Consider the following 24,419-nt stretch of genomic DNA (forward strand, 5'->3'; position numbering starts at 1 on the left):
CTATCTTTTTTAAAGATAGTTCTTGTTTGATATCTCATTCAGAAGAAATTGCTTCCAGTTAATCAATATATCATATTTTAATTGTTTGCATCAGGGAGTACACATTTTAAAAGTCCCTGATTGCATGCTTGTTTGATGTTGCTATTTTAGGCAATTTATTATGTTATTTTTTTCGTTATTTTTTTTTTATTTTCGATGTTTATTTATTTATTCATTTTATCCCTTTTTAAGTGGCGCTTGTTACGTGTAGTTGTTTGCGACACAATCAGAAACGAACACTTTAAACTTGTTAGAAATCTTTCAGCAGTGAAACAAAATTTCGAGCCTAGGTGTCATTGCAAACAAATGTAATTCTTTTATTCTCGATCATAATTTCTGAAACAAAACTTACAATCTACATTAAATCATTTTTTTCAGAAAATAGTACATTTATTACAGAAGACTTATATGTTCGCGGAAGCATTTCCCGTGGATTGCCTTCGGTTCTCATTTACTTGACGTGTAAGTGAACAGACTATGATACATTTCATCTTTTTATTTTGCTTCAAGCCTTATTTTTATATCACATCTGTACCCATGAACAACTTTTTAAATATCAGACAATAACCAAGTTATTTTCTCTATTATTTTCTTGATGAATCGTTATTTGTGACACTGCAACTTGTATTAATTAAAAGTATAAGCCAGGCATAATAAGGTGAAGTCACCGTCAGATTCTGTGGATCTGTGGTTTACAGTGATGGGTTATTTGAATTTCTTCGTCTTATCTAGATTGATAACCGGTGCATTGTAGTTCACATGTTTCTATGCTGAGATGTATCATTATTTTTAACTTATCTACAGACTACAACTGAAATCATCATCCTGGTTCCTGTTTTTGATGAGGACCTAAAATACATTGTTTGTATCACACAGGACTTGATTCGTTGATAAATTATTTACAACAAAGTTATTACCAAGAAATATTGGCAAAAACTACGATGGATAGAATGAATATTTTTACTTAAGTCAGCAAAATATGTATTTCCAGTTAAAAATATAGGCCTGTATCCTTAACAGCTATTTGTTGTAAGATCCTTGAACATGTATTAACAAGTAACATCAGAAAACCTCTAGACATAAATAATATTTTAAGTGATTGTCAACATTGGTTTAGAAGTAAACGCTTGCACGAAACGCAACTAATAACTTGTGTTCAGGACATAGCTAATTCATTATCAGAAGGCAGCCAAGTTGATGCAGTTCTTTTAGATTTCTCAAAGGCCTTTGATAAAGTTCCACATGAAAAGTTAATAAACAAACTAAACTATTATGAAATTAGAAATAATAATCTTCATTAGATAAAAGATTTTTTTATTAAACAGAACAACAGGTCATCTTAAATGGTATTCAACCTTCTAAATTATCTGTAGATTCAGGTGTCCCTGAGGGTACCGTATTGGGCCCTACCTTATTTTTATTATTTATTAACAATCTGCCAGAGTATGTATCTAGTAAAGCTTGTCTTTTTGCCGACAACTGTTTATTATACAGGATAATGAATAAATTAAGTGAATCTAATGAATTACCAAAGGATCTCACAAATCTTGGAACTGTGGGAGTCAGAATGGCAAATGAAATTTAATCCAGAAAAGTGCTATGTCATAAATATTTCTAAAAAAGCTAAACCAACTTCATTTTAATATAAACTGCATAAACACATACTTGAGACTGTACCAGACAGCATATATCTGGTGTTACTTTAAGTAGTGATTTCGATTGGGGTCCACATATTAACAAGGTAACAGCAAAAGCCAATAAAACCTTAGACTTTTTACCTAGAAATATAAAACACTGCACACGTAAGGTTAAAAGCCTTATTTACACATCTCTTGTGCATCCGATCGTAGAGTACTCCTCGCCAGTTTGGGATCCATATAAACAAAACCAAATTGCCCAACTTGAGCAGATTCAGAGGAAAGCCGCAAGGTATGTCTTCAATGACTACACAAATAAAACACCAGGTGCAGTGACTAGCATGATAAACACCATTAATTAGGAGAGTCTTCAATTTCACAGAACAAAAACAAGGCTTGTTTTACTTTATAAGATAAATGGGGGGTTAGTGGAAGTTATAAATGATATGCTCACACATTCAGATAGGCGCACTTGAGGCAAGTTTATACAAACAAAGATTTCTATGCGTCTGTATTCCTTCTACCCAAACACTATAACAAATTGGAACAATCTCCAAGAATATATCTGTATTCCCTATAGTCCTTCAAAAGTGATATCTCCACATTTAACATTTGAAGGACGTTTTCTAGTTAAATAATTAAATAAAATAACCCCAACCACTGTGGATAATGTAAATATGTTTAACTTTTATGTTATATATTTTAACATTAATTGTAATGAATTGCGAAATTGTCTTTTTAACGTTAAATTTCCACCCCCCATTTTCATGTATATAGCACACCAAGTTCCAGGAGGTTCTACATTCCTTGCGGCGTCTACTCCCATACCAGAAAATGATGATGATGATGGAGCCCAAGGTACAAACTGAATCTCACTTCAAATTCATAAAAAATCATTTCAATCATCTTAGGTCAATAAAGAAATGACCATACTGTACATATGCTGTCCTATACTGTTAATTTTTTAAATGACACGATTGTCACTTGGACATTTTTTTTATTAATGAAAAAAAATTGTGTTGCATGCTGCTAATTTCTTAATGATTTCACCAGCTACGTGTACATCTGTATGTGAACATGGTTAGCATCAGTAAGAACAGTTTGGTTGATTTTATCTGTATTTGTCATCAATAAAAGAGATTTCATGTCATTTATTATTTTACCAATTTGTTTAGGAATTTTTCATCATAAAAAAAGTAGGAGACGGTAAAGGGCATTCAAAATCTTGGTAAAATTATTGGAAGAACTGTTCTGAGTATGGCATTGAGTGCAGAGATTTTTCAAGATCCTTCCAACCAGAAGTGGCTTTTTTGAAAAATAATGTACACATGTAGATGTCTTATAAACATGTTTTGTCTAACCTGCGTTTTAAGTAATTCTAAAGCTTTAATGTAACCTGATGTAGTGGTTTGCTTGGGTGATTGCCAAGTGTCAGTATGGTGAAGTTTTAGACAAATTTCTGTACACTTAAGAGGATTTCAATTTTTCTGCACATTATTAATAAATAAAGTTTTATTAAAAGTATTAACATTGAGAAAAAAATTTGATTAATCAACACAATTAACTTCCCTATTTTATTATGAATCAGAATAGAATTTCTATAGTTTCTGTTATTCAATTGCTATCAAAGTTTGTTAGTATTAATTTTTTGCATTTTAACTCAAAATGAAGTAAATCTAACATATGAAAACAATTTTTTAATGATCATGTTGCATAGAGTGATTTTTATTTATTTGGTTTACACTGTGTCATTACTAGTTCTTATGTAAGCTGCTCCAAAAACTCAGGACATGTGCTTCTTTAATGATTTACTTACCTGTTAAATGTTTTAATGCATATTTGTGTGTAAAACATACAGATAAGTCACTTTTCTTGACTAATTGCATATTCCACAAGTTATGTAAAATCACCTTTTATGTACAAATTAAAAAAACATTCATAAGTGTGTCATTACTGGTTCCCCAGGGATACTTTTCTTTCTGTTTTTGCTACATTTCAATGCCTTTACTCTTCACCAAAAAATAATCTAATACATGTACATGTACAATGTACAAAATGTATGTGTTATTCTTATATACTGAAAATGAATGCATACAGTGTACTTACATTTTATGCCTTCCATATGCAACATACTGGTAAAAGTGCAAAGTTGGTGGATAAATGCTAGTACATGTACATGAAATATAAAATCATGGAATTGGTATGTATTCAGACTTCATCTGGAAACATCCTTTACATGTGTATTTGTTGATGTTATGTTTTAAGCTTAAGTCTTCACTGTTTAGGAAAGAAGAAAGAGAAAGAGAAAGGAATTTCCCTTTTAATTTTGTTGGATTACATTGGGAATAATTTGTTATGTAAATGTACATGTTGTATTTATACATTGTACATGTAGAACATTGTTATTGTATTTAGATGTGATGCTAAGATGACAGATAAAAAAGACTTGTCAAATAATCCGTTTGCTGCTTTGTTGACAAGTGGAGGAGATGATACATTTAATCTTCCGTTGTCCAAAGACGAACAAGAGGCTGCTGCAGCAGAACCAGGTAAACATTTGGAAGGTCAATTCTATGTATGCCTTGTGACTGTAAGACTGTAAGAGTTCCCATTATCATGACCCTTGGGCAGTGATATTTATCACAGGGAAAGTTTTGTAATTGTTTTAGGTCGATTACTATTGAGGGGAAGTTTTTAGTGAATTTCCAAACTTTTCTTGTGGAAGGCAAAAAATTCTAAATTTCTAAAGCTCTGATGTAAGATAATTATATTACCTAAAAATATGTGAATTTCAGTTATTTTCCTTTCAGTTAAAAAAATTACAAATGTTTGTCATGAAGAATGCTTGATACATGTACCAAACATATACAATGAATATCTTTTAGTCAATATCTTTCAATAACTGATATAGCAACAAATTTAGGGGAAGCTTTTTTACAACAAAAGTGAAGTCCCTGAAGAGCAATTTAGTTATTTTGCAGTGTTAAGTTGTGTATTTTATTTTCTGTGACACATATTTTGCAGTGATAGCTGTGGAGTTGTGTATTTTACTATCTGTGAAACATGTACATTTGTATTTTACAGTAATAGCTGTTGAGTTAAAGAATGATGACTGGAAATCTGTTGCTGAACATAAACTTGAAATCAACAAACTACTGGAAAATGTTTTCTTACTTACTCTTGACAAAGGTAAACTCTTTAAATAGATGATTCACTATTTGTTGTGTAGGCAGCAGTTAATTATTAAATGTTGCCTACATAATAAAAATTTCAAAAATATAATGAAGGTGAAACCTTTTAACACTCCCAAAGAAACATTAATTAAAAACAACTGATAATTTTTGTCCGCTCTGATTTGATATTTTATACTTATAACCTTCAAGTATGGCAAATTTTGTAATGATATATATTTGTCCTAAAGCATTATACTGATTGTTGTGGTCTGATATGTCTATTGGGCGAAATGTCTGGCATTTATAAGGAATTATTGGTTGTCATAGTCCGAAATGTCTTTGGATCAAATTGTCCGGCACTGGTTAACATTATGGTTCTTATATTTGTGAAACGTCTTCAAAGATTTCTTTTGTTGCATTTAGTTTCGCTTGATTCTGTTCCATTTTGTATGGTTAAATTCTGTTTTTATAACAATTTGATTCATTTGATCGAATTGATTCGTTTCGATTCTTTCTTTAATCGATTGTTTTCGTTTCGTTTTGGTTCGTTTTTGTTTCACAATTTTTGTGACCCAAGAATTATGGGTAATATTGATTACGTAATTTTCATAAACACCTGGACGCCATACTGCAGACTATAATGCCAACCCTATCTTGGAAAATCTATGATTCGATTTGTATTTAATTATCGAAACTAGCAAATATTTTCCGAGACTGGTTTGGCTCTCAATCACACATTTACAAGTATACGCAAATGAAGCTGCCATTATGCTGTTTTTCAGCTCCTGAAAATGCAGGTACAAACCGGATATTGATGTTTTTTTTGCCATAAGTATACAGAACCAAGTTGATAATACAACCATAAATGCACCCAAAGTATAAATTCAAATATGGAATAAGTCCTGTAATTTTATTCTGGACTTCTCCTGCCAAAACATGACAATGCTTTCCTCTTTTGATGTGTAAACTTTTTTTGAAGGCTCTGATGATTTGGAGTACATGTATCCATTCCCCAATCATAAAAGTTGAAATTTATTTTTTAAATCGCAAAAGTTTTTCAGAAAGTCGGTTTAATAAATAGAATTAACAATTAGTTAATTACTTATTGTGGATGACTAAAATAAAATCACTCCTGTGGAGAACTCTCAGAGATTTAGGTCATGTACATAACTTAATTCAAGGCAAAGTTCTGCACACTCATTAAATCTCAGAGTTCTTCTCAATTAAAATTATATTTTAGTTATTCACTCTTTCCAATAAATCTCTTTCCAATAAATTATCTTATTAGTTACTTTTCCCCCTGTTAAACTGGTTATAGCGAAATTATGTTTAGGTAGTTTGAAAACTTATAATAGCACTAATTTTTGGTGGAGAGGGAAACTACTGTGTTATCTACATTTTAAACTATTCAATGTCACTGGCATTACTAGTAACCCAGCTATTGTATCATATACCATATTGGTACTTATACCAGGTATTAGACTGACATCCTGCTGTATGTAATTATTTAAATAAAGTTTTGGCCATGCTTTCACTTTCTTTCAAGTAGATCATATACATATTTTTATATTTTTTCTATCTTTACATTTTGATTCATGGAATTGTTGACTCTTTTTAGATCCTGAGGCTTTTACTGACAGACCAGCACGATGCGTATACATGACAGATTTAGCCAGTTCTGTAGAAGGACAGACATGGCTGGAAATGGAATGCTTAGAGCAGGTATATGTATGTGACAGTGTTTATAGAATGGAAACTAAGACCCAATTGAAAGAGAGCTACAAAATGTATTCTACTGGCACATTTTCAAATATGATATACTGCTTAAAGGTCTAGGTCCAGTTGTGATGCCTGTCATCTTAAAATTAGAATTATCATTAAAAACCACAAAATGCTTGTTCTTGTTATTGCTTTGGCCAATAAGATTGAAGCTTAGAAGTATTTGGTATCTGGTAACAGTATTTATATACTAAATTTAGATTTTTCTTCCAATATAGATAATGATAACATTTTTCTAGTTTTCACCGATTTTGCAGTCTCCAAAATTAGGATAAGCCCAGCAGCCAATGCTGGTAAAAGTAGTGACAGGCTTGCAGAAATTTTGCTTCCATGCCAGTGTATCATAGAGAAAAATTCTGTTTAGATTAAGGGTAGAGGCCTGTTGTTTGAAATTTAGAGGCAAAGACTGATCTTAGTACTCAGGAAAAATTGCATATGGTTCCATTTGTTTTTAAACTTACGAAATCGTATATACAATGTACAAGTATGTTTTTTTTATGACCATATTGAAATTTTTGATTTTGTGCATGAAAAACTTCAGTACAATAATTTTTATTGTTTTATTATTTAAATTGATATGAAAATGAAATGACTGTTATTTATGTTTTTTTTTCTCACATATTTTTCCTGTTGGTCTGAAACATATGAAAAACAAAAAAACACAGGGTGCATTTTTTCCTGTATAACCCTTTGTTTCAGCACAAAGTACTAATTATTCAGGACAAAAGAGTCTAAAAACTCTTAGAACCACAAAACACATTGAAATATATGGTTTATTATAAACAATAATACGAGTAAAGGGGGTTATTTAACCTATCAAATCTATATTCTTTAATTTTTCATTGATGTTGAACCTAATTTGATGTCAGTATTACATTGTTTCTTATACATGTTTTAGATACCTATGTATTTTTAAAGGAATTTGCTCCAACAACAACTTTTACTACTTACAATAGACTGTACTTAATTGCATGGTTCTGTACCAGGTACTGTGCTCGCCTTTAGCCTATATTCTATTGGCCAGTGTCTAGTGAAACAAAATTTGGCCTAGTTAACTGGGGAGTACGATGTAGTTATCATTGTTAGGGTTATTTGAGTTCTGAATAGTTTTCAGTTGAAAGTCTAGATCCTGGCTTATTTTTAAAATTTTCAAGGACAGAATTGCAGGTACATGTACTTGCATGGCAGTTATCTCTATGATTGTAGGCTGTATTTGAAAGGTTATTGATGAAAGACCCTGGGTTGTTTGTTGTATCATTGACAATAAATAAAAAGGAAGATGCTGAGGCAGCAAGGTTAGCTGGAGAATCACAAGTTTTACATTACCTTTACCAGTGTTACCAGAGAATACGACACTTGGAAGGAAAGGTGAGGTGTATCACTGAATAACATATATGTTCTACGTGAATGTGATTCAGGATCTAGAGACTATTTCTTTACTCTATGTACTTTTGTTTTATGTTTTTTATGAATTCTGATAACACATAGGTTTTATCTATTTATTCATGCAGTAGATGATGAATTGATAGAAATTGGTACTTGCAATATTTCTGTACATTTTACAAGCATTTTTGAAATTTACATACTTTCTATAAAGATCTAATTTTATTTATTTTTACACAGTTCCCAAAAATGAAGACTGAAGTGCAAAAGTGTAAGGCTGTTTTAGTAATGAATGCCAAAACCTGTCTACAACAACCAGATCTGTATGAACAAAACCTCTCTAAACAATTCATAGATATATATCAATCTGAAGATAGTTTCCTCTCTTGTAAGTATTTTTTGGACATTCATGGGATAATTAAGATTCATAATCGAATGAAGATTTACACAAAGGAAGATAGCTGTTGTCTTTTGACTCCAAAGGGAGATAATCAAGCTTAAGGTCTCACTAACCACTTCCAGGTCAAATGGCCACCCGACTTTGTAGTACCAAAAACACACTGAACCTAGACATATGCATTGTTAGTGCATTATTTGTGTGTATTATGATTAAAAGTAGTCAAAATAAAGCTGTGAATGTGTACTTTAAAATCATATATGTAATTAACTACAAAAGTGTATGAATATTGTTTACGTGTGTGAGTAATTTGCCTCCATGCTGTCAATTAGCAGAACAGGTAAAAATGTGGATTTTCAGTATTATTTATTCAAGTAAATTTTATGAAGAATTTCTACAGTCATCGTACCATTAGCATAATGATTTTGGAAGCCTTATTTTCCAAGCTTCGCAATGGTGTGCAACTTTAAGATGTCATTTGTCCTGAGAATTCACAGTGAAACTTTGAAAATTACTTTTTTAACATGTAAGGTAATTGAAACGTTAGAAGTGGTTAGTGAGACCTAAGGCTTTTATGTGATGTAACTTTTAAGCATACAGCATTACAGCTGGACATATTTATATAGAGAAAAGATATGTACAGTTTCAATGATCGATGTTTAATTTATACAAAGTTAGATATCAGATCTGTATTCCATTTAATCATCATCATTTTGTGAAAAATGTCATTACATAATGGCATATAATGTACCAGCTTTCTAATTTTGTATGCAAGTAATTTGTATTCTATACTTACATTACCTCTCTTGTTGAAACCTGCACAGATCACATTAATATAAACCAAGATTCAACACATAATTGAAATGTAATTGAAAAGTAATTGGTTAATACAGGCATTTTTGAAGCTGTAACTGATTAAATTATGATTACATTGAATTTCAAAATCTATGAACTTTTACAATAGAGTTGTTAGGACAGGATTTCTAGAAGAACCATTTAGGGCACATTCATTTTTGCAAACTCTGCAGCTGTGATATTATTTTGATAGCAACCTAGTTCAAGTCACTAAAATATATACTGGGTAATGTAAACTAATATTTATTTTCATTTGTTTTTGTTTGTTTCAACCGTAACTCTTTACTTGAAAGTAATCAGGTCATCTTATGCATTTCAGCTCACAACTTTAACATTATGTTAGAATTTTTTGACCAAGTAGTGACAGGAATACACCAGAATAAAGAAGATGGTTCCCTGTGTGATGTATTTAAACCTGTTTTGGATTCTGTGAAGACCAATATGACCAATGATTCCTCACTAATTAATCCTTCTGTGATAAAGACCATTGATTTTATGTCATTTTTCACCAGGAATCCAGCCCTAGCAGAGGTATTCTGCTTCTCTCAGACCTTAGCACATTCATAAAAAAATTACATATACATGTATTTCCTCAAATTTCTACAGTATCATCTAGTAGGTTGTTTGTATAGTTGTGTTGTGATTTAGCTTTTTTTTTTAAAATACAGAGATATGTGTATACTTTCTACCTCAATTTGGATCACAGAATTTCCAAGATAACATTTTAGGATGAAGTTATAATGCTATTTTGTTTCAGCCCATAAATTCTTCTTATCTTAACTTGCTCAGATCTCACAAATAGATTGCACATAATAAATAAATAAAGTTAGGGAAATTTCAATTTAAACTTCAAACTTTAAACTTTAAATTTAAACCATTTTAAATCAGACCCTATTTGAAAACAGATATTAATAGGTATCATAATGAGTGAAAGTTGAATGTTATGAATTATCAACTCAAGTTGTTTAATTTCAACATCATAACAAGCGAGCCTTGGTGAGTTAGTTATGATCTTGAAGTTAAATAACACAAGTTGACATTTTGCAATATTCCAATTTTACAAATTATGAAACCTTTTTCTCTATGATCCTCTGGAATATTTAGCTGTTGACACTGAATATATGCCATTGTGGAAATTTTGATGATTCTCCATCACCAGTTGTTACTGGAGAACAATGTAAGGAACGTCACAACATTGCTTTTGACCAATCAGGTTTTGTAGAGAATGATACACATCCACTCAACAACAAATCACAATGGCGAATTTTTCATATCACATTGTCTTATGATGTGATATCAAAAATATCTAGTCGTCCAAGAAGTAGATAAAATGACCAAATCATAGAGAACATATACCGGTAGTTTTACTGACTTATAGTGATGAAATTTTAATTAATCTTCTCATAGAAGTTTTTTTGCTGTATTTTGATGACAACATTTGTTCAGAAGTGGTTCCACAAATTATCTTCTGTTTAAGATTACAATTTATGTTTGCAGATTTACAAGATTTTTCAAAAGACAATTAGTTTAACTGCTGCATTACTTGATAACAAATAAATTCACTTTAAATCATATTTGTAGGTGTTAATAGATCACAGTGCACCCAGGGACTGGAACAAAGGGAAGACCTATGAACATACCTTACTGGGTTCTCTATTTTGCTTTAGTTCTATTCCTAGACACGAGGCTGGCCCATGTGAATTCTTCACAGATCCATCCACAAAAACACAACGTGACTTGGAGGCAATAGAAAATAGCATACACCAGGTTAGGCCAAGTACATATGTACTCATTAATCAACTGTGGATAGGTATTTTTTCAAAAAGACAAATCCTTTGCATTGGGGGGGACATGTTTGCATTAAGTCATTTACATTTGAAAAAGTTTTTGTAGTACATGAATTTTATAGTTATTGTTAACAATCCGTTTGCTCAACAGGTCCACCATGCATTCCAACTTGTCACCTTCTTCCTATGTATATTGGATTTGATGAGTGCATATGAATGGATGATTATCTCCACCCACATGCTACAATGATTGGCCTAGCTTATGCATGTTGTAACAAATGTAATTAGATTCAGTCCCTCAAATTTATGTATTTCAATACTTTTTAAAATATGATTTCATTTATACTGTGTATTGATAGTAAAGTATATATTTTTTCTCAGAAATGCTGTCTGTTATTTTTCCTCTCCCAAAACAAAAAACTGAAACTGGCAAGGAAGCTTGCTTTATTGTCAAAGTATTGTGTATTATTACATTACATGTATTTCTTGAATACAGCCAATAACCAGGATAGGAGATAGAGTCCATGCCTTTGTCCTGAGTTTACTGAAGTCCTCGTCTGTCGTGAAACATAAGGCCCTACTATGGATTGGCAGATGTATCTCTGCAAATGCAGGTTTGTTAATAAACATACTCTCTAGATTGTTCGGAAGGCTAAATGGCTGATATTTTATTTTAAAAAAGGGATCCATAGAGACTTAATTTTCATGCAATAATTTTAGTTGTGGTTGACTAATTGTTATGAAATTCTGATATGATTTTACTGACCGCTAAATGAAGGTCCCTATTTAATATGGAGTTTATAGCCCGTACCATTTTAGAAAAGGGGCCAAAAAGGGTAAAAGAAGTTGTTTGATTAAAACCCATGTAGAATGCTTGTTTTCTTCTGATTTTTACAATTCCTGTTTTATTGGTTCACTTGGCTGTAGGCCATTTGAGCTATTGCCATCACTTGGCATCTGTGGTTGTCGTTAACAATTTTTCAAACATCTTCTCCTCTGAAATTACTCAATGGATTTTAATGAAACTTAGCTTGATTGTTTCTTAGGGTATCCTGCACAAAATGACCATTTGGATTTTTATTTGTCAAAAAATATGGCTTCAGTTACTAAAATTAGAGCATGTTGGTCAGACAGCAGTTTTCTCATTTACAGTCGAAACACAATGTGTTGAACTCGGATTAGTCGAAATCTCAGATAACTCGAACTAATAACAAAGTCTGAGCAAAACTCCCCTTACTCCTATACAATTTTACTTCGGATGACTCAAACTCAGATGAATCGAAACTTCCGATAACTCGAGGTAATCAATCAGTCCCCTCGATAGGACTTTGAGGTTAATTAACCCTGATGTCTGGAAGTCAACTAATTAGTCCGAAAACTGATTGCTTTATTTTTAACCATGATCGAAGTGTGTATTAACAACAATTAGTGAGGCTTTAAAATTAATTTGTTGACACTCATTAAAGCTTGATTTGTGTATTTAGTTAATTCAAAATTGCACGTGTAGTGGAAAGAAACAAATTTTATTAATTACATGTCGGAATTCTTATTTACAGTGATATCGGGTGGTTTTATATTTTGATATATTTTTTTTTTAAATACGGATGAATTGTAATGGTATCTATCTAGTGACTATTTAATGAAACATCAAACAGACGATAGTAAGTGTATTTCAGTGACTACATTCGTTTCACTAGTGAATTTGAAATTTTATGATAAAAATGTAGAGCACGTGGTTTGATGATTTTCCTGATTGTGAGTCAAACAAAGCAGTATGTTATGAACTATGACATTTTCAATGTAGAAAAAAATAAAAACAAATTTCACTAAAGCACTCAGTGCTGTTCAGTATTTCAAACATGATATACAACATACAAAAAAACTTCTGATATGAAACGCAAGATATTACGAAGTACTGTGTAAAGTGAAGTACATGTACATGGCCACTATTACTAAGAAGAGAACATAGGGGTCAGACAGAGGTTTTTACATATATCTCTTAAACCATTTGGTTTATCAAAATTCTGACCTGGCTAATAGTGTTCAGCATGATGAGATCTATCTGTGGTCAAATTTTTGTGTTAATCTGTTAAGCAATATTGAAGTTATTGCTGTCTTTTTGCAATTTTTTATGTTATTACTTTAAAAAATTTTCTTCTCAGAAACTACTGGACAGAAAATTGATTTGATTGTTCCTTTTGTATGAACTGTAGGAATTTTTATCCAAGAAAAAAAACAGAATTTGGTTATCAAGCCAGGTGAGCAATTATGGCTCTTTAGTACCTCTAGTTGACTACCATTATTCGTTTTACTATTCCATTATCAGTTAAATAATTTTGTTATTACTCATTATTTGCAGAAAGAATGCAAACATTCCTTAAATTAACTAAAGAAAATAAAAAATGACAGACAAATGAAGTAGTCAATATGAAATTTTGGGCTTTTAGTTCAATGAAAAACAATTCTTCGTATTTCAGGCAAATCTAAGATATGGTCAGCCCAGATGCCTCAACTATTTAATCAGATGTATGCATATGATGGATTTTGTTTGAACTTATGTTATGTAATGCTTAAATTGTGTCTACCATTCTCTGAACCACAATGTGATAAACTATTAAAAGTACAACCAACATATTGTTCTGTGGAAGTACAAGACAATGATAAAAGCCTTCTGAAAAATGTACATGCTTTTGGTAAGTGTTTGTGTCTGAGAGATGGTTCATCATGAAAACAACAAATTAAAACAAAATAATGAATTGTATCAATACAGTTCTTACATACTAGGGTTTGGGGGGCATGTTATTATATGGGACTGGGATTATGTTACAGCCTTTAGCTAATTTCAGTTGTATTTTCTGATGTAGCTTTTTATTTTTTTTAATCTAAGACCATATACCTGAAATAGTTGGAATGCCGTTCCAACACTTTATTATTAGGGAAAAGAATCTAAGTGTAAATTCAGTAAATTCTATTTTAAATGATCTTTTTAAGGAAATTAAATAACAGAATTTATGTTCCACAAAGTTTGATGCATGTGATATATGACAAAATAGTATGAATTTAAAGATTTGTTTTCTTCTTTAGGCTTAAATAAAGAAACCTGTTTAATAACATTGGAAGAAAACAACAGAGTTGAACAGCTAAATACATACAATTTTATATCAGAGTGTTTTTTCCTAACTCATCAATGTTTGAATATGGGATTTAAACCATTACATGAAAAGTTTATGAAATTGAATCAAAGTTTAGGAAGAATTCAGCGACTGTACAATGAGGCTAGGGGTCAGGGTGGTAATGATTCTATGGAACCAGTCCGGCAACTCAAAACCAAAATGGAGGAAGGTAGGGATGATATTGACAAGTATGTTCTATGATGAACTTTATTTCTTTTCTATTTAAAATAAAACTTAGTATAAAATGTTAAATTTAAGTACTAATAAAATATTCTGCTGATTTATTTTGTAAGCACAAACTCCTCTGAGACAGTTCAATTATTTTTTATGTAACTTAATAGATTTTACAGGTATAGTATTGTAGGCAGGGTCATCATTTTGTAAGGTCACTCCCAGCTTTAGTGTGAAATTTTATTTAATAACTTTCTTTCTTTATGCAGTTATATGTGAAGCAAAATTATCACTAGTCATCTCTATAATAATATCTAGTGTCAAGTAAAAACAAAAAGTTATTGAACAATTTATGTAAATTTATTAAACACATTTACTTTGTCACAGTTTTGTACATATTGTAAATAGTTGTGTTATTTCATGAATGTGTATAGATATATATAAGGGTCTAATTCCCAACGATGTTAGAACTGTCAAATTTGCGAAGCAAATTTTTGTCGTTCCCTCCGTGGGACTCGAACTCGTACCGCTGTGACATCTATGCCAACACCTCCTGCACTAAGTCCAGCGCCCTAGACCACTCGACCAACTAGGCTATATAAAATATAGCTTTCGCTGGCCGGGTCATTCCTCCTCATAGGATTAATCTAGGGCTGTAACTTAGTACACGATGTATCGTGTATCTAACATCGTTGGGAATTTTTCAGACCCTTCTATAAGTTTACGTTATCTTCCCTGTATCAATTTGATCCGATGGAGCAGTGTAGAGAATAGAGTCATCACATTCTGAGACGTTGTATATATATATATATATATATATATATTAATTATGTTTGTACACTTTTATCAGCAAAGGGGAATGATATTGTAGTTATTTATGATTTCTTACTAATATGTTCTGTATTATATAGATTTTATATAATTCTGTTGTATAAAAAATGTAATTGTTCATTTTACTTCAATATTTCGATTAATCATTGTTATCTCCATTATTAATGTACAATTACATGTCCCTTTTAGGTATGACGATATATCTCAGTATTAGAGCAGCTTTAACAGAACCAAAGTTATTAGAAATGACACTCAATTTTCACATAGCAACAGCAACATGGCTGTCTCTGGTTGCTGTGAATGATAACCCACAATGCTTTGCTGACGTTCAACTTCCCCTTCCTGTTCAGGCACCAGGGTGTCTTGCATGCATTCCAGAATTTATTATGGGAAATATTACGGACTTTACTCAGTTCCTTCACAGATTTAAAGACCAAGTTTTTGAGGTAAATTTACAATTCTCTTTCTTTTTACTCTCTGGATTTGTTGTTCAGAACTGCATTGTGTATGTTGTGTTGTGTTTATGCATGAAATAAAATAAAGGTCCAAGTTATTTGTGACAGTTTCTTGAGAAAAACCTAGTTTTCAATATTCAGTTGTTTAGTTCCTATTTGTTTACAAAAGGTATGAATGGAGTATATTTAAGCTTTTATGTATTGTTCCCATAAATCTGTTTAAGTTTGCTGGTGAGAAGCTGAGTCATTTTATGACGTTAATACTGGTGTACATGGGGAACCCAGATAGAATGAAAAACCCACATTTGAGGGCAGAATTGGCTGAAACTTTATCAATGTTACTACCTAATGACCAGGAACAGAGTAGAGCTTTGATGTCGAGGTAAATTATAGATAGTGGACAAATCAGTGGAAAGAATAAAAATATAATTGTCATGTATGCAGGTCTCATGTCCTGTTAAGTTTAAACACATCACACCTATTGACCTTAGCCTTCCTTTTATTGGATAGTATTAACTGATGAGTGATGTTTTACTTTGTTATGACAAGCTGATGCAGTCTCCTTTTGCTGAACCCCAACTCCTTGATTGTCAAGTTGACTGTGATTTGATTAGGTATTCTTAATTTGGGAATCATATGCAATCTTTGTAGCTGTAATGTTCTTCATTCTGTTTTCTATCACAGGTATTATAAAGGTCAATTATTTGTACAGCATCCATTGATAAACCATCTAGCAGAGAAGATTATACATGTATTTGTCAGTATAGAAATGACTGGTCAGAGTGTACAGTTTGAACAGAAGTTTAACTATAGACGACCAATGTACCAAGTAATGGAACATATCTGGGAGATAAATTCTCATAAAAATGCTATTAAAGTAGGTAGATAGTGGGCAGTTATGTCTGTATTTAAGTAGATTTTTAAACCCTAGCTTGATGAGAGTTTGCGGTATAAAGTGATCATCACATCCTGCCCTCTGTCATATTTTTGATTTTCTGATGGTGCGAAAGGTTCGCCTAACCAAATATTTTTTTGCATAGTGTCATGGATCTATTTTTTCTTAAATACAAGCCAAGTTGAATTACTTTATTTGTCATCCAAGGGTTATTTTCTTTTTCACTTCTAAATATGAAATTTTAAGGTTTACAAATGTGCATTATATTTGTCTTGATCCATATTTCTTTTCTAGAAGACTCTAAACATTTAAAAAGTACATTTCTGCCAGTCAGAAGCTTATAATTAGTGATTCATGCATTTCTTAACCCCAAATATCATGTGGTTGGAAATCTTTTAATAGGCCTCATAAAAACTGTTTTCAAATGTGGAAGTGCAAATGAAAGTTGCCCACTGGAGATATAAACACTTAAAATTTTGTTACATTCTACAATAGAAAAGTGTGGGACAATTTCATTGCCAGAAATTTTACACTATAACCAGTCAAAAAATATTCCAAGATATAAAGCAGATTAGAGGAAAGTTGTTTTTAGGACATAACCAATGTATTTTAACAGTTTCATTGATTGTTTTGAGATATGATGAATCACCTTCTGCCTAGTTTTTAGATAGAACATACTTAAACAAGTATAAAAAAATTAAAGTTTCTTCACAGGCCACAGTCGCATTTCACTAAGCAAACTTATTTCTGATGGAATCTTAGATACATGTATATTTATTTTTAGAATCTAGCCAGATATGCTGAAGAGAATATTGAAGCAACTGATCCACCTTTATTCCTAAGATTTATCAACCTTCTCATCAATGATGCTATCTTTCTTCTGGATGAAGCTTTAGATGTAAGTAAAGTGAATCACAAACATTCAGGTTTTTTTTTCCTTCACAGAGGTCAAATTTTATGGAAGATTATCTATTTTACATAAACGACATCTGAAAGACAGATATCTTCTTTGTTATCTTAATTTTATGATATGTACATGGAATTTACACATTTGTAAATATCATAATGTACAAAGTAGATATATACTAATTACGTTGGAATAATTGCATTTTTAAATATTTGTAGGCAAAATTAAATTCAAGAAAAGTTAAGAGGCTTCATGTAGAGTTGACAAATCAATATTGAATGTTTTGAAACTTTGCTATGGTTTCTAGCATACAATGTAAGATATCTGAACTGATTCATTAAAATAGATATGGAAAGGACTAAGAAACATGATTGATCTCAGGTGTCTGATTATTCGTGTTTAGGTCAGACAGGGTTTTCTGTATGAAGTACTTATTCATTTTTTATAATAGTACATGAGCCAGATCAAGGAAAAAGAGCAAGCAAAAGAAAGAGGAGAATGGAACAGTATGACACCTGACCAAAGACAGGAAGCTGAGATGGGATTACGTCAGTTAACAATGATTGCTCGATACCATAATGTGATGGGTAATCACACTATTCACATGTTAGAACTATTGACCAGAGAAATAAAGACTATATTCTGTCATAATTCTATGGTTGATCGAATCTCTGGAATGTTGAATTACTTTCTGGTACATTTAGTAAGTAACTTATTGTTTCATTATTAGATATGTTTCTATTCATCAGTTGAAAATTTGAAATGAATTTATATTGTCTCTATGTTAGTATTGGTATGATTAAACTTTATTTCTATTGTGAAGGTACTGTAATCCATGTATTGTGAAAATAAGATCATTTTCATTAAGGTTTCAAAATGGTTCTGTGATTTTACATTGATTAAATTTGATTTTAAAAATGTGATTGTTAGGTTGGACCTAAGCAGAGAAACTTTAAGGTGAAAGACAAGGATGAATACGAGTTTAAACCCCAACAAACTGTATCAGATATTTCTCAAATCTATCTGAACTTAGAGGAAGATGTACATTTCTGTATTGCTGTTGTAAGTGATGGCCGTTCTTACTCAGATGACCTATTCCCTAAAGCCATCAGTGTTCTGAAGAAAATCCGTAAACCTACACAAATGATTGAGAGCATGGAACTGTTACATGAAAAAAACCAGGTAAAATTATTGACATACAGTGACATGATGGAAACCATTTAGACAGGTTTCAATAGGTGATTGACATGCTTTTTTTCAAGGCATATAAAACATGTTTAATGAGCAATAACTGTTTCAATTTCCTTGTGGTAACAGCATAAACTTCATGAGATAGGGCATCTTATTTCAAATGAATTCATTCATTGTGTTAGAAATGTATTGTAAACAAATTAAAAGTACAAGTGTTTTGACATGTTTAACCCTTCAAATTGGAAGGTTTAAACTGATTTTTGGTTTACACGGGTAGACTGGGATTTTTAACGTTTTAAAAAAATTAAACAATTCTATACTGCAACCATTCTATTTTTTGTTTAAAAACAGTCAAAATGCACGTACCGTATATTAACGAGTAAATTACAATCACTGACTGAGTGTAGCATTTTGTTGTTACGTCAGAAACATTGAATTGTTTTTGAAGTTGTCAGGATGTCACCTACTTCAAATAAAAACATTATTTTCGGGCTTGCAACATTATTTTTCTTTAAATTTTTTTATGCAGTGGAACAGTTAAAGCAGTGCACCAACTTGACAAATCTTGATATTTGAGTTCAGCTTGTACCAATGAAAATACTTGGCACAGCCTTGAAATTTTTTCAGAGTTCTAAGAATCATCCATATATCAGTTTTAGGTCAAGTCATTGCACTGTTCTTGTTCATTAGTTGAGAATTACAGTTTATTGTCATAATCTACAAACTTAACAAAAGTTATTTTTGTGGTAAAAGGGAGACAATCTTGGTATATTTCAATGAATAGACACTATATGTTAATGTTTATAGTATTAAATACTTCATCAAAGCATGGTTATTCTTTGATAATCCAATGAAGTTTTAACATAAAGTACATGTTTTTATTTGTTACTTGTGGTATTATTTATGACCATTTAGATTCTGTGAAAATATTAAAGAAAAAAAATTCTGATTGTAGCTAATAAAAAGTGTAATGGATACAAAGTTAATTTAAAAGTTTTTTTGATTACAGAAAATAGGATCTCAACAGAAGAAAGATGAAGAGATGTTTGCTGATGCACCAGAGGAGTTCCTGGATGAGATCATGGGTACATTAATGAAAGATCCCGTCATTTTACCATCTTCTAGAAATGTTGTTGACCGTGCTACTATAGCAAGGCATTTACTTAGGTATGGCAAAGTTAACATGATCAGAATGACTTATGATTTATAAAGTGCTCTTCTTAATATGAATGTGTTTTACATTGATTGTGGTTCTATGGCAGATATTTCAAATAATTCAGGATGAGAACATTTGACTTATCATATAGCCTCAGCTTTGTACTAGTCTAACACACTCAGATGGATCTTTACTGTATTAGGTCACAGAAGCAACAATATACTGGTAGGCATGCCACCCTAATCCACACATTATTCTCACTGAATGCCAACCAGTTGCACGTCTATCCCCATAATGATGTGTTCTTGGCAGAGATTTAAAGTCTTTGGTGCAGCATGGCTGGGGATCATACCCACGACCTTGTGCACTCAGGGCGTACATGTTACCTTAAACCAACCAAGCAGTTAAGGATATTTTACAATATCTAGGAAAGATATGTATGTAATTCTAAGAAATGAAGTCAGTACAAAAGTGACAAAAGTAATAAGTATGAAAAAAACACAGGATTGTAATGCTTAGAAAGCTACTATGATTTTTTGTGAAATATTTTTGTACTTAAGATCACTTTAAGGTACAGTTAGGTTGTATTTTATTTTTCAGTGACCAAAATGATCCATTCAACAGAGCTCCTTTAACTCTGAATGAAGTTATACCACATACAGAACTAAAAGAAAAAATACTGAAATGGATAGAGGAACAAAGACAAAAAAAATCAATGAACTGAAATATCATTCAAATAGCATAGAGACAAAAAAAACAAGGTTAACCAACACGTAACAGCAACATTAGGTACCTTAGGTTGCTGTATGAGAGAAATTGGAGATGGTATGTTTGTTTACAAATTTTCGCTTTCCAGGGAGTTGTTCATGACTGTCATATTGACAGAAACAACAAAACAACAATCAACTTTAAATGTGATATCAATATAGTAATATACCATACCTATTGTGGATGACAAGGAATGTTTGATATATGAAAACTGTGATAAACTATTGTAAGTAATTACTGTATGCATGTTGATCGTATGTGGTGTGTTTAAGGGTTAGATGTAATCTATGTGGTATCATGAAACCACTTCAGTCATTTTCTATGATGGTTGAAAGCTGGAACCTGCAGGTGATAACTACTTTATCATCATTGTCAATAAATAGAAACCATCGTAATTTTTGATGTTTTTGCACCATTATATACTTATTGAGTGAACTTGGTACATTCTTTTCATTTATCGACATATTGATTGATATGATTTATTGATAGTATATCATACCATGCCAACTATATCAAATGTAAGAAAGTTGTGATTATAGAAGATACTGTAATTTTCTGTTTGTAATGAGACCTAACATAAATTTTAAATCTCTAGAATTCTGTTTGGTCACGTGACCTAAACAGGACTACTCAGCACACTTCAATCTCAGCATTCCCTAACACTGCTTTTATAATGTCTTATCTGCTCTCACTGCCATTTAAGGTAGCACTTCATTAAAATTGTTTGGTTATGTGTTTAAACCCAGGGATAGTTCCAGGTTAGGGTATAATGGGCTCCCTTCTTTTCAAAGAAAAAACAAAAAAAAACAATCGTAATCAGCTAAATATAGTATTTAATATGGCAATTTATCATATTCTTACATTAAACATGTCATAATCTGGTTTACTTTTATACTGATTCTTGAAATTACGTCCCCCTTCATTAAATCCTGTGTCCGTCCCTGAAGCCCTCCTTTTTCTACAAATATTCATATGGAAATAAAAAAAATAATGTAACAAATAGGTAGTAGTCATTTTTCTGATTTTTGCCACAAAAAAAACAAGATTTTATGTTTTCCTAGTTTTTTATCAATAAAAAAATGAACAAGACAAAAAATGTATAATGTATAAATAAACATAATGATTTTCACTAGTGAAGAAATATAAAGAAAAAAGGTCAAAGTGCAAGAACATTTTGGTTTGTTGAAATTCACTACATACAATGTATTTATTCATTTTAACGGAATGTTAGAAAATGTATTTCTATTTTTAGAAGTATTCAGTAATTTGTCCAAACGTAGAATGAATGATTGCATTTCTATGCTTTACATTGAATTCATTCTCTTTTGTGGTTTATTTGTGCATTGTATACGTATTTCTGATGATAAGTAGGTCATGGAACATGTTTGAAGTGAACTTGGTGATAAAATGTCAGTACATTAAGCAGTACTTATTTATAAAAAACAAATGTTATAAATACTGTTCCATCTCAATTCATTGTTAGCATATAAATTTTATAGGAACACTGGAAACCATACTGAACTCAAAATATCAAAGTTATAAATCTGTGAATTTTTTTTGGCTTCATATTGCTTCTATTTCTATTCATTTTAAAGGCTAAGTTTATAAAAAGTATGGCAATTGATTTGTATTCCAGTTTTATAATCTACATTTTTATATTGGAGTCATATCAATAAATATAAATTGTAGACATTTGATTATAAGCATATAGCTATATTTCATAGCTTCTTAAACTAATATTAATGGTATGTAATTTATTGTAGATAATGTTAAAAGTAAAGCTGCTTATCATTATATCTATACATAGAAATACTTTATTGATAAACTTCTGTTGCTCCACATTTCGGCGTTTTAGGTTTGTCTTGTTAATAGTAGATTTGTAGGAAAGAAGACATGAGTATTATTGCCCACTTGATTTGGATTCTGGAGGGAAAATTCTTATCATTTGTTTTGTAATATATGTGTGTTGTTATTGTAATCATGTTATTTATTGAATACAATCTCATGATATATATTTTTTTTCTTATCAGTGAGCAAGCCACTTTGATTTGACTTAATATCAGTTTTTATGTGGAAAGAGCAAATTTCACAAAAATTTCTGAAGTGTACAATAAGTTGTAAGTAATGATGTCCCTTATAAATAATAACACTGTGATGTCATTTCTTGTGTAGTCATTCACTGGTTTTTTTGTTGTTTTTTTTTTTTTTTTTTGTTTTTTTTTTCAGTTTCATGCAAGAGTAATCAAGGGAACCAAGGTTATAGCGGTAATCAAAAGGATGTAATCCAGGGACAAAGACCAGACATGGAAGACAGAAATACACAACAAAGAACATAAAGTAAATAAAATCATACATACAAAGTAACAAAAGTAAATGAGCAACTCGGACTCCACTAAAAACTGGGAGCGTGGACCAGGTGCACCGGTACGGTAACTAATGTGTTTTTCCTATCATTTGATACAATGTTATAACATTTAATGGACTCTTGTAAGTCTTTGATATACCAGATTATGGATTCTCATCCTTTGTTTTGATATAAAAATATCTTTGATAACATATTCAGATGAAAATGCAGGAATTTCTGATTAAAATCGTTTGTGAAAAGTTAATGTACTCTATACAATTAGATTCTAGTTGTTAATTTGCAATGAATAAAGTCATTACATCGATATATTTATGTGAATGTCATTACAGTGAAATATTTATACAGAAGTCATACAGTATTCATAATTTGTACCGAAACGAAGTGCTATTTAACAAAACATTCTTGATAAGGATAGTTTTGATGTTCTTCTATTGGAAGAGTAATCAAGGGAACCAATGTTATAGCGGTAATCAAAAGAATGTAATCCAGGGACAAAGACCAGACATGGAAAACAGACATTCACAACAAAGAACATATAGTAACTAAAATGATACATACAAAGTAACAAAAGTAAATGAGCAACTCCACTAAAAACTGAGAGCATGGACCAGGTGCACCGGTAGGGTAAGCGTCCTCTGTGAAATACTCTCGGTCATTACCTTTATGTTAAAGGTTAAGATGTTTGTTTTCTGGAATGACAAAAACATTTTCTATTGAACTTTTCTGTTGTTGCAAAGTCTTCTCTTATATTGTCAATCAACTTATTTTTGTGAGCAGTATATTTTGCTAAAATTATTGCAAAAAAGTCCTATGATAAAATACATCGCTTGCAAAATTAGATAGCCTTTAATTGGATTGATATCTTACATCTTGAAAATATTTGGTTCACATTGTCTTTGTTGTGGACCCAAACTACATCTGAAAAGTGAAATCTGATGGAACTATGGTTGGTAGAAGTTAAAAATATTGCAAACTTTCAAGTCTATTGACAAAGACAAAGCAAAAAAAAAAACAAAGTTCCAATCGACATAAATATGTTTTAATACTAATTTGTAGTAAGTGAAAGGATTGATTCAACAAAGCTTCTTTGACACTGATTGAATTTAAACCACATACAGAGATTGAAGACAAATGAGGTGAACTGATACATTATAGCAGTTGTATATTTAGGTCTATCTACAATATAAAAATTCTTTTATGTATTTTTTCAAGACTGGCGCAGTCCCGGACACTGTTCTTTTATGTATCATTGTTACAAAATTTAAACTACAAGTGACAAAAGGGCTTTAAGAAGTATTATAAATCCAATTATTATTGTATGTTTATTGTAATGTACTTTCTTGTGTTCATCTTAAACATTTTCATCTCTGCTTCATAATTTTGAAATATGAAGGACTAAGTTTGTCATCGATTTGTTATGATATATTTGTGTTGTTAGATATTTTATCATCTGTTAT

The 24,419-nt window shown here is 31.2% G+C and overlaps 1 protein-coding gene across 4 annotated transcripts; it reads left to right on the forward strand.

Moving 5' to 3' along the window:
• Nucleotides 1-365: 365 nt before the first annotated feature.
• Nucleotides 366-22,611, forward strand: LOC148618926 (ubiquitin conjugation factor E4 A-like). 4 transcript variants are annotated; one of them, XM_088578297.1, is made up of 21 exons: nt 487-501; nt 2,454-2,534; nt 4,092-4,225; nt 4,761-4,865; nt 6,468-6,571; nt 7,835-7,996; nt 8,252-8,399; nt 9,583-9,794; nt 10,845-11,030; nt 11,547-11,664; nt 13,264-13,308; nt 13,528-13,743; nt 14,135-14,392; nt 15,415-15,671; nt 15,905-16,062; nt 16,365-16,557; nt 17,360-17,473; nt 17,934-18,185; nt 18,413-18,664; nt 19,683-19,840; nt 20,430-22,611. In XM_088578297.1, the coding sequence occupies exons 3-21, from the start codon at nt 4,105-4,107 to the stop codon at nt 20,551-20,553; spliced, it is 3,183 nt and encodes a 1,060-aa protein (XP_088434423.1). In that variant the 5' UTR covers nt 487-501; nt 2,454-2,534; nt 4,092-4,104; the 3' UTR covers nt 20,554-22,611. The 4 variants fall into 4 exon arrangements, with proteins under 4 accessions (XP_088434422.1, XP_088434425.1, XP_088434423.1 ...); XM_088578296.1 differs by lacking the exon at nt 2,454-2,534 and having other exon boundaries at nt 366-501; XM_088578298.1 differs by lacking the exon at nt 487-501 and having other exon boundaries at nt 2,438-2,534.
• The last annotated feature ends 1,808 nt before the right edge of the window (nt 22,612-24,419 follow it).

Source organism: Perna viridis, chromosome 4 (assembly GCF_037379345.1).
Source record: "Perna viridis isolate PV_CMFRI_1.1 ecotype Kerala chromosome 4, ASM3737934v1, whole genome shotgun sequence".
NCBI classification, from domain to species: domain Eukaryota; kingdom Metazoa; phylum Mollusca; class Bivalvia; order Mytilida; family Mytilidae; genus Perna; species Perna viridis.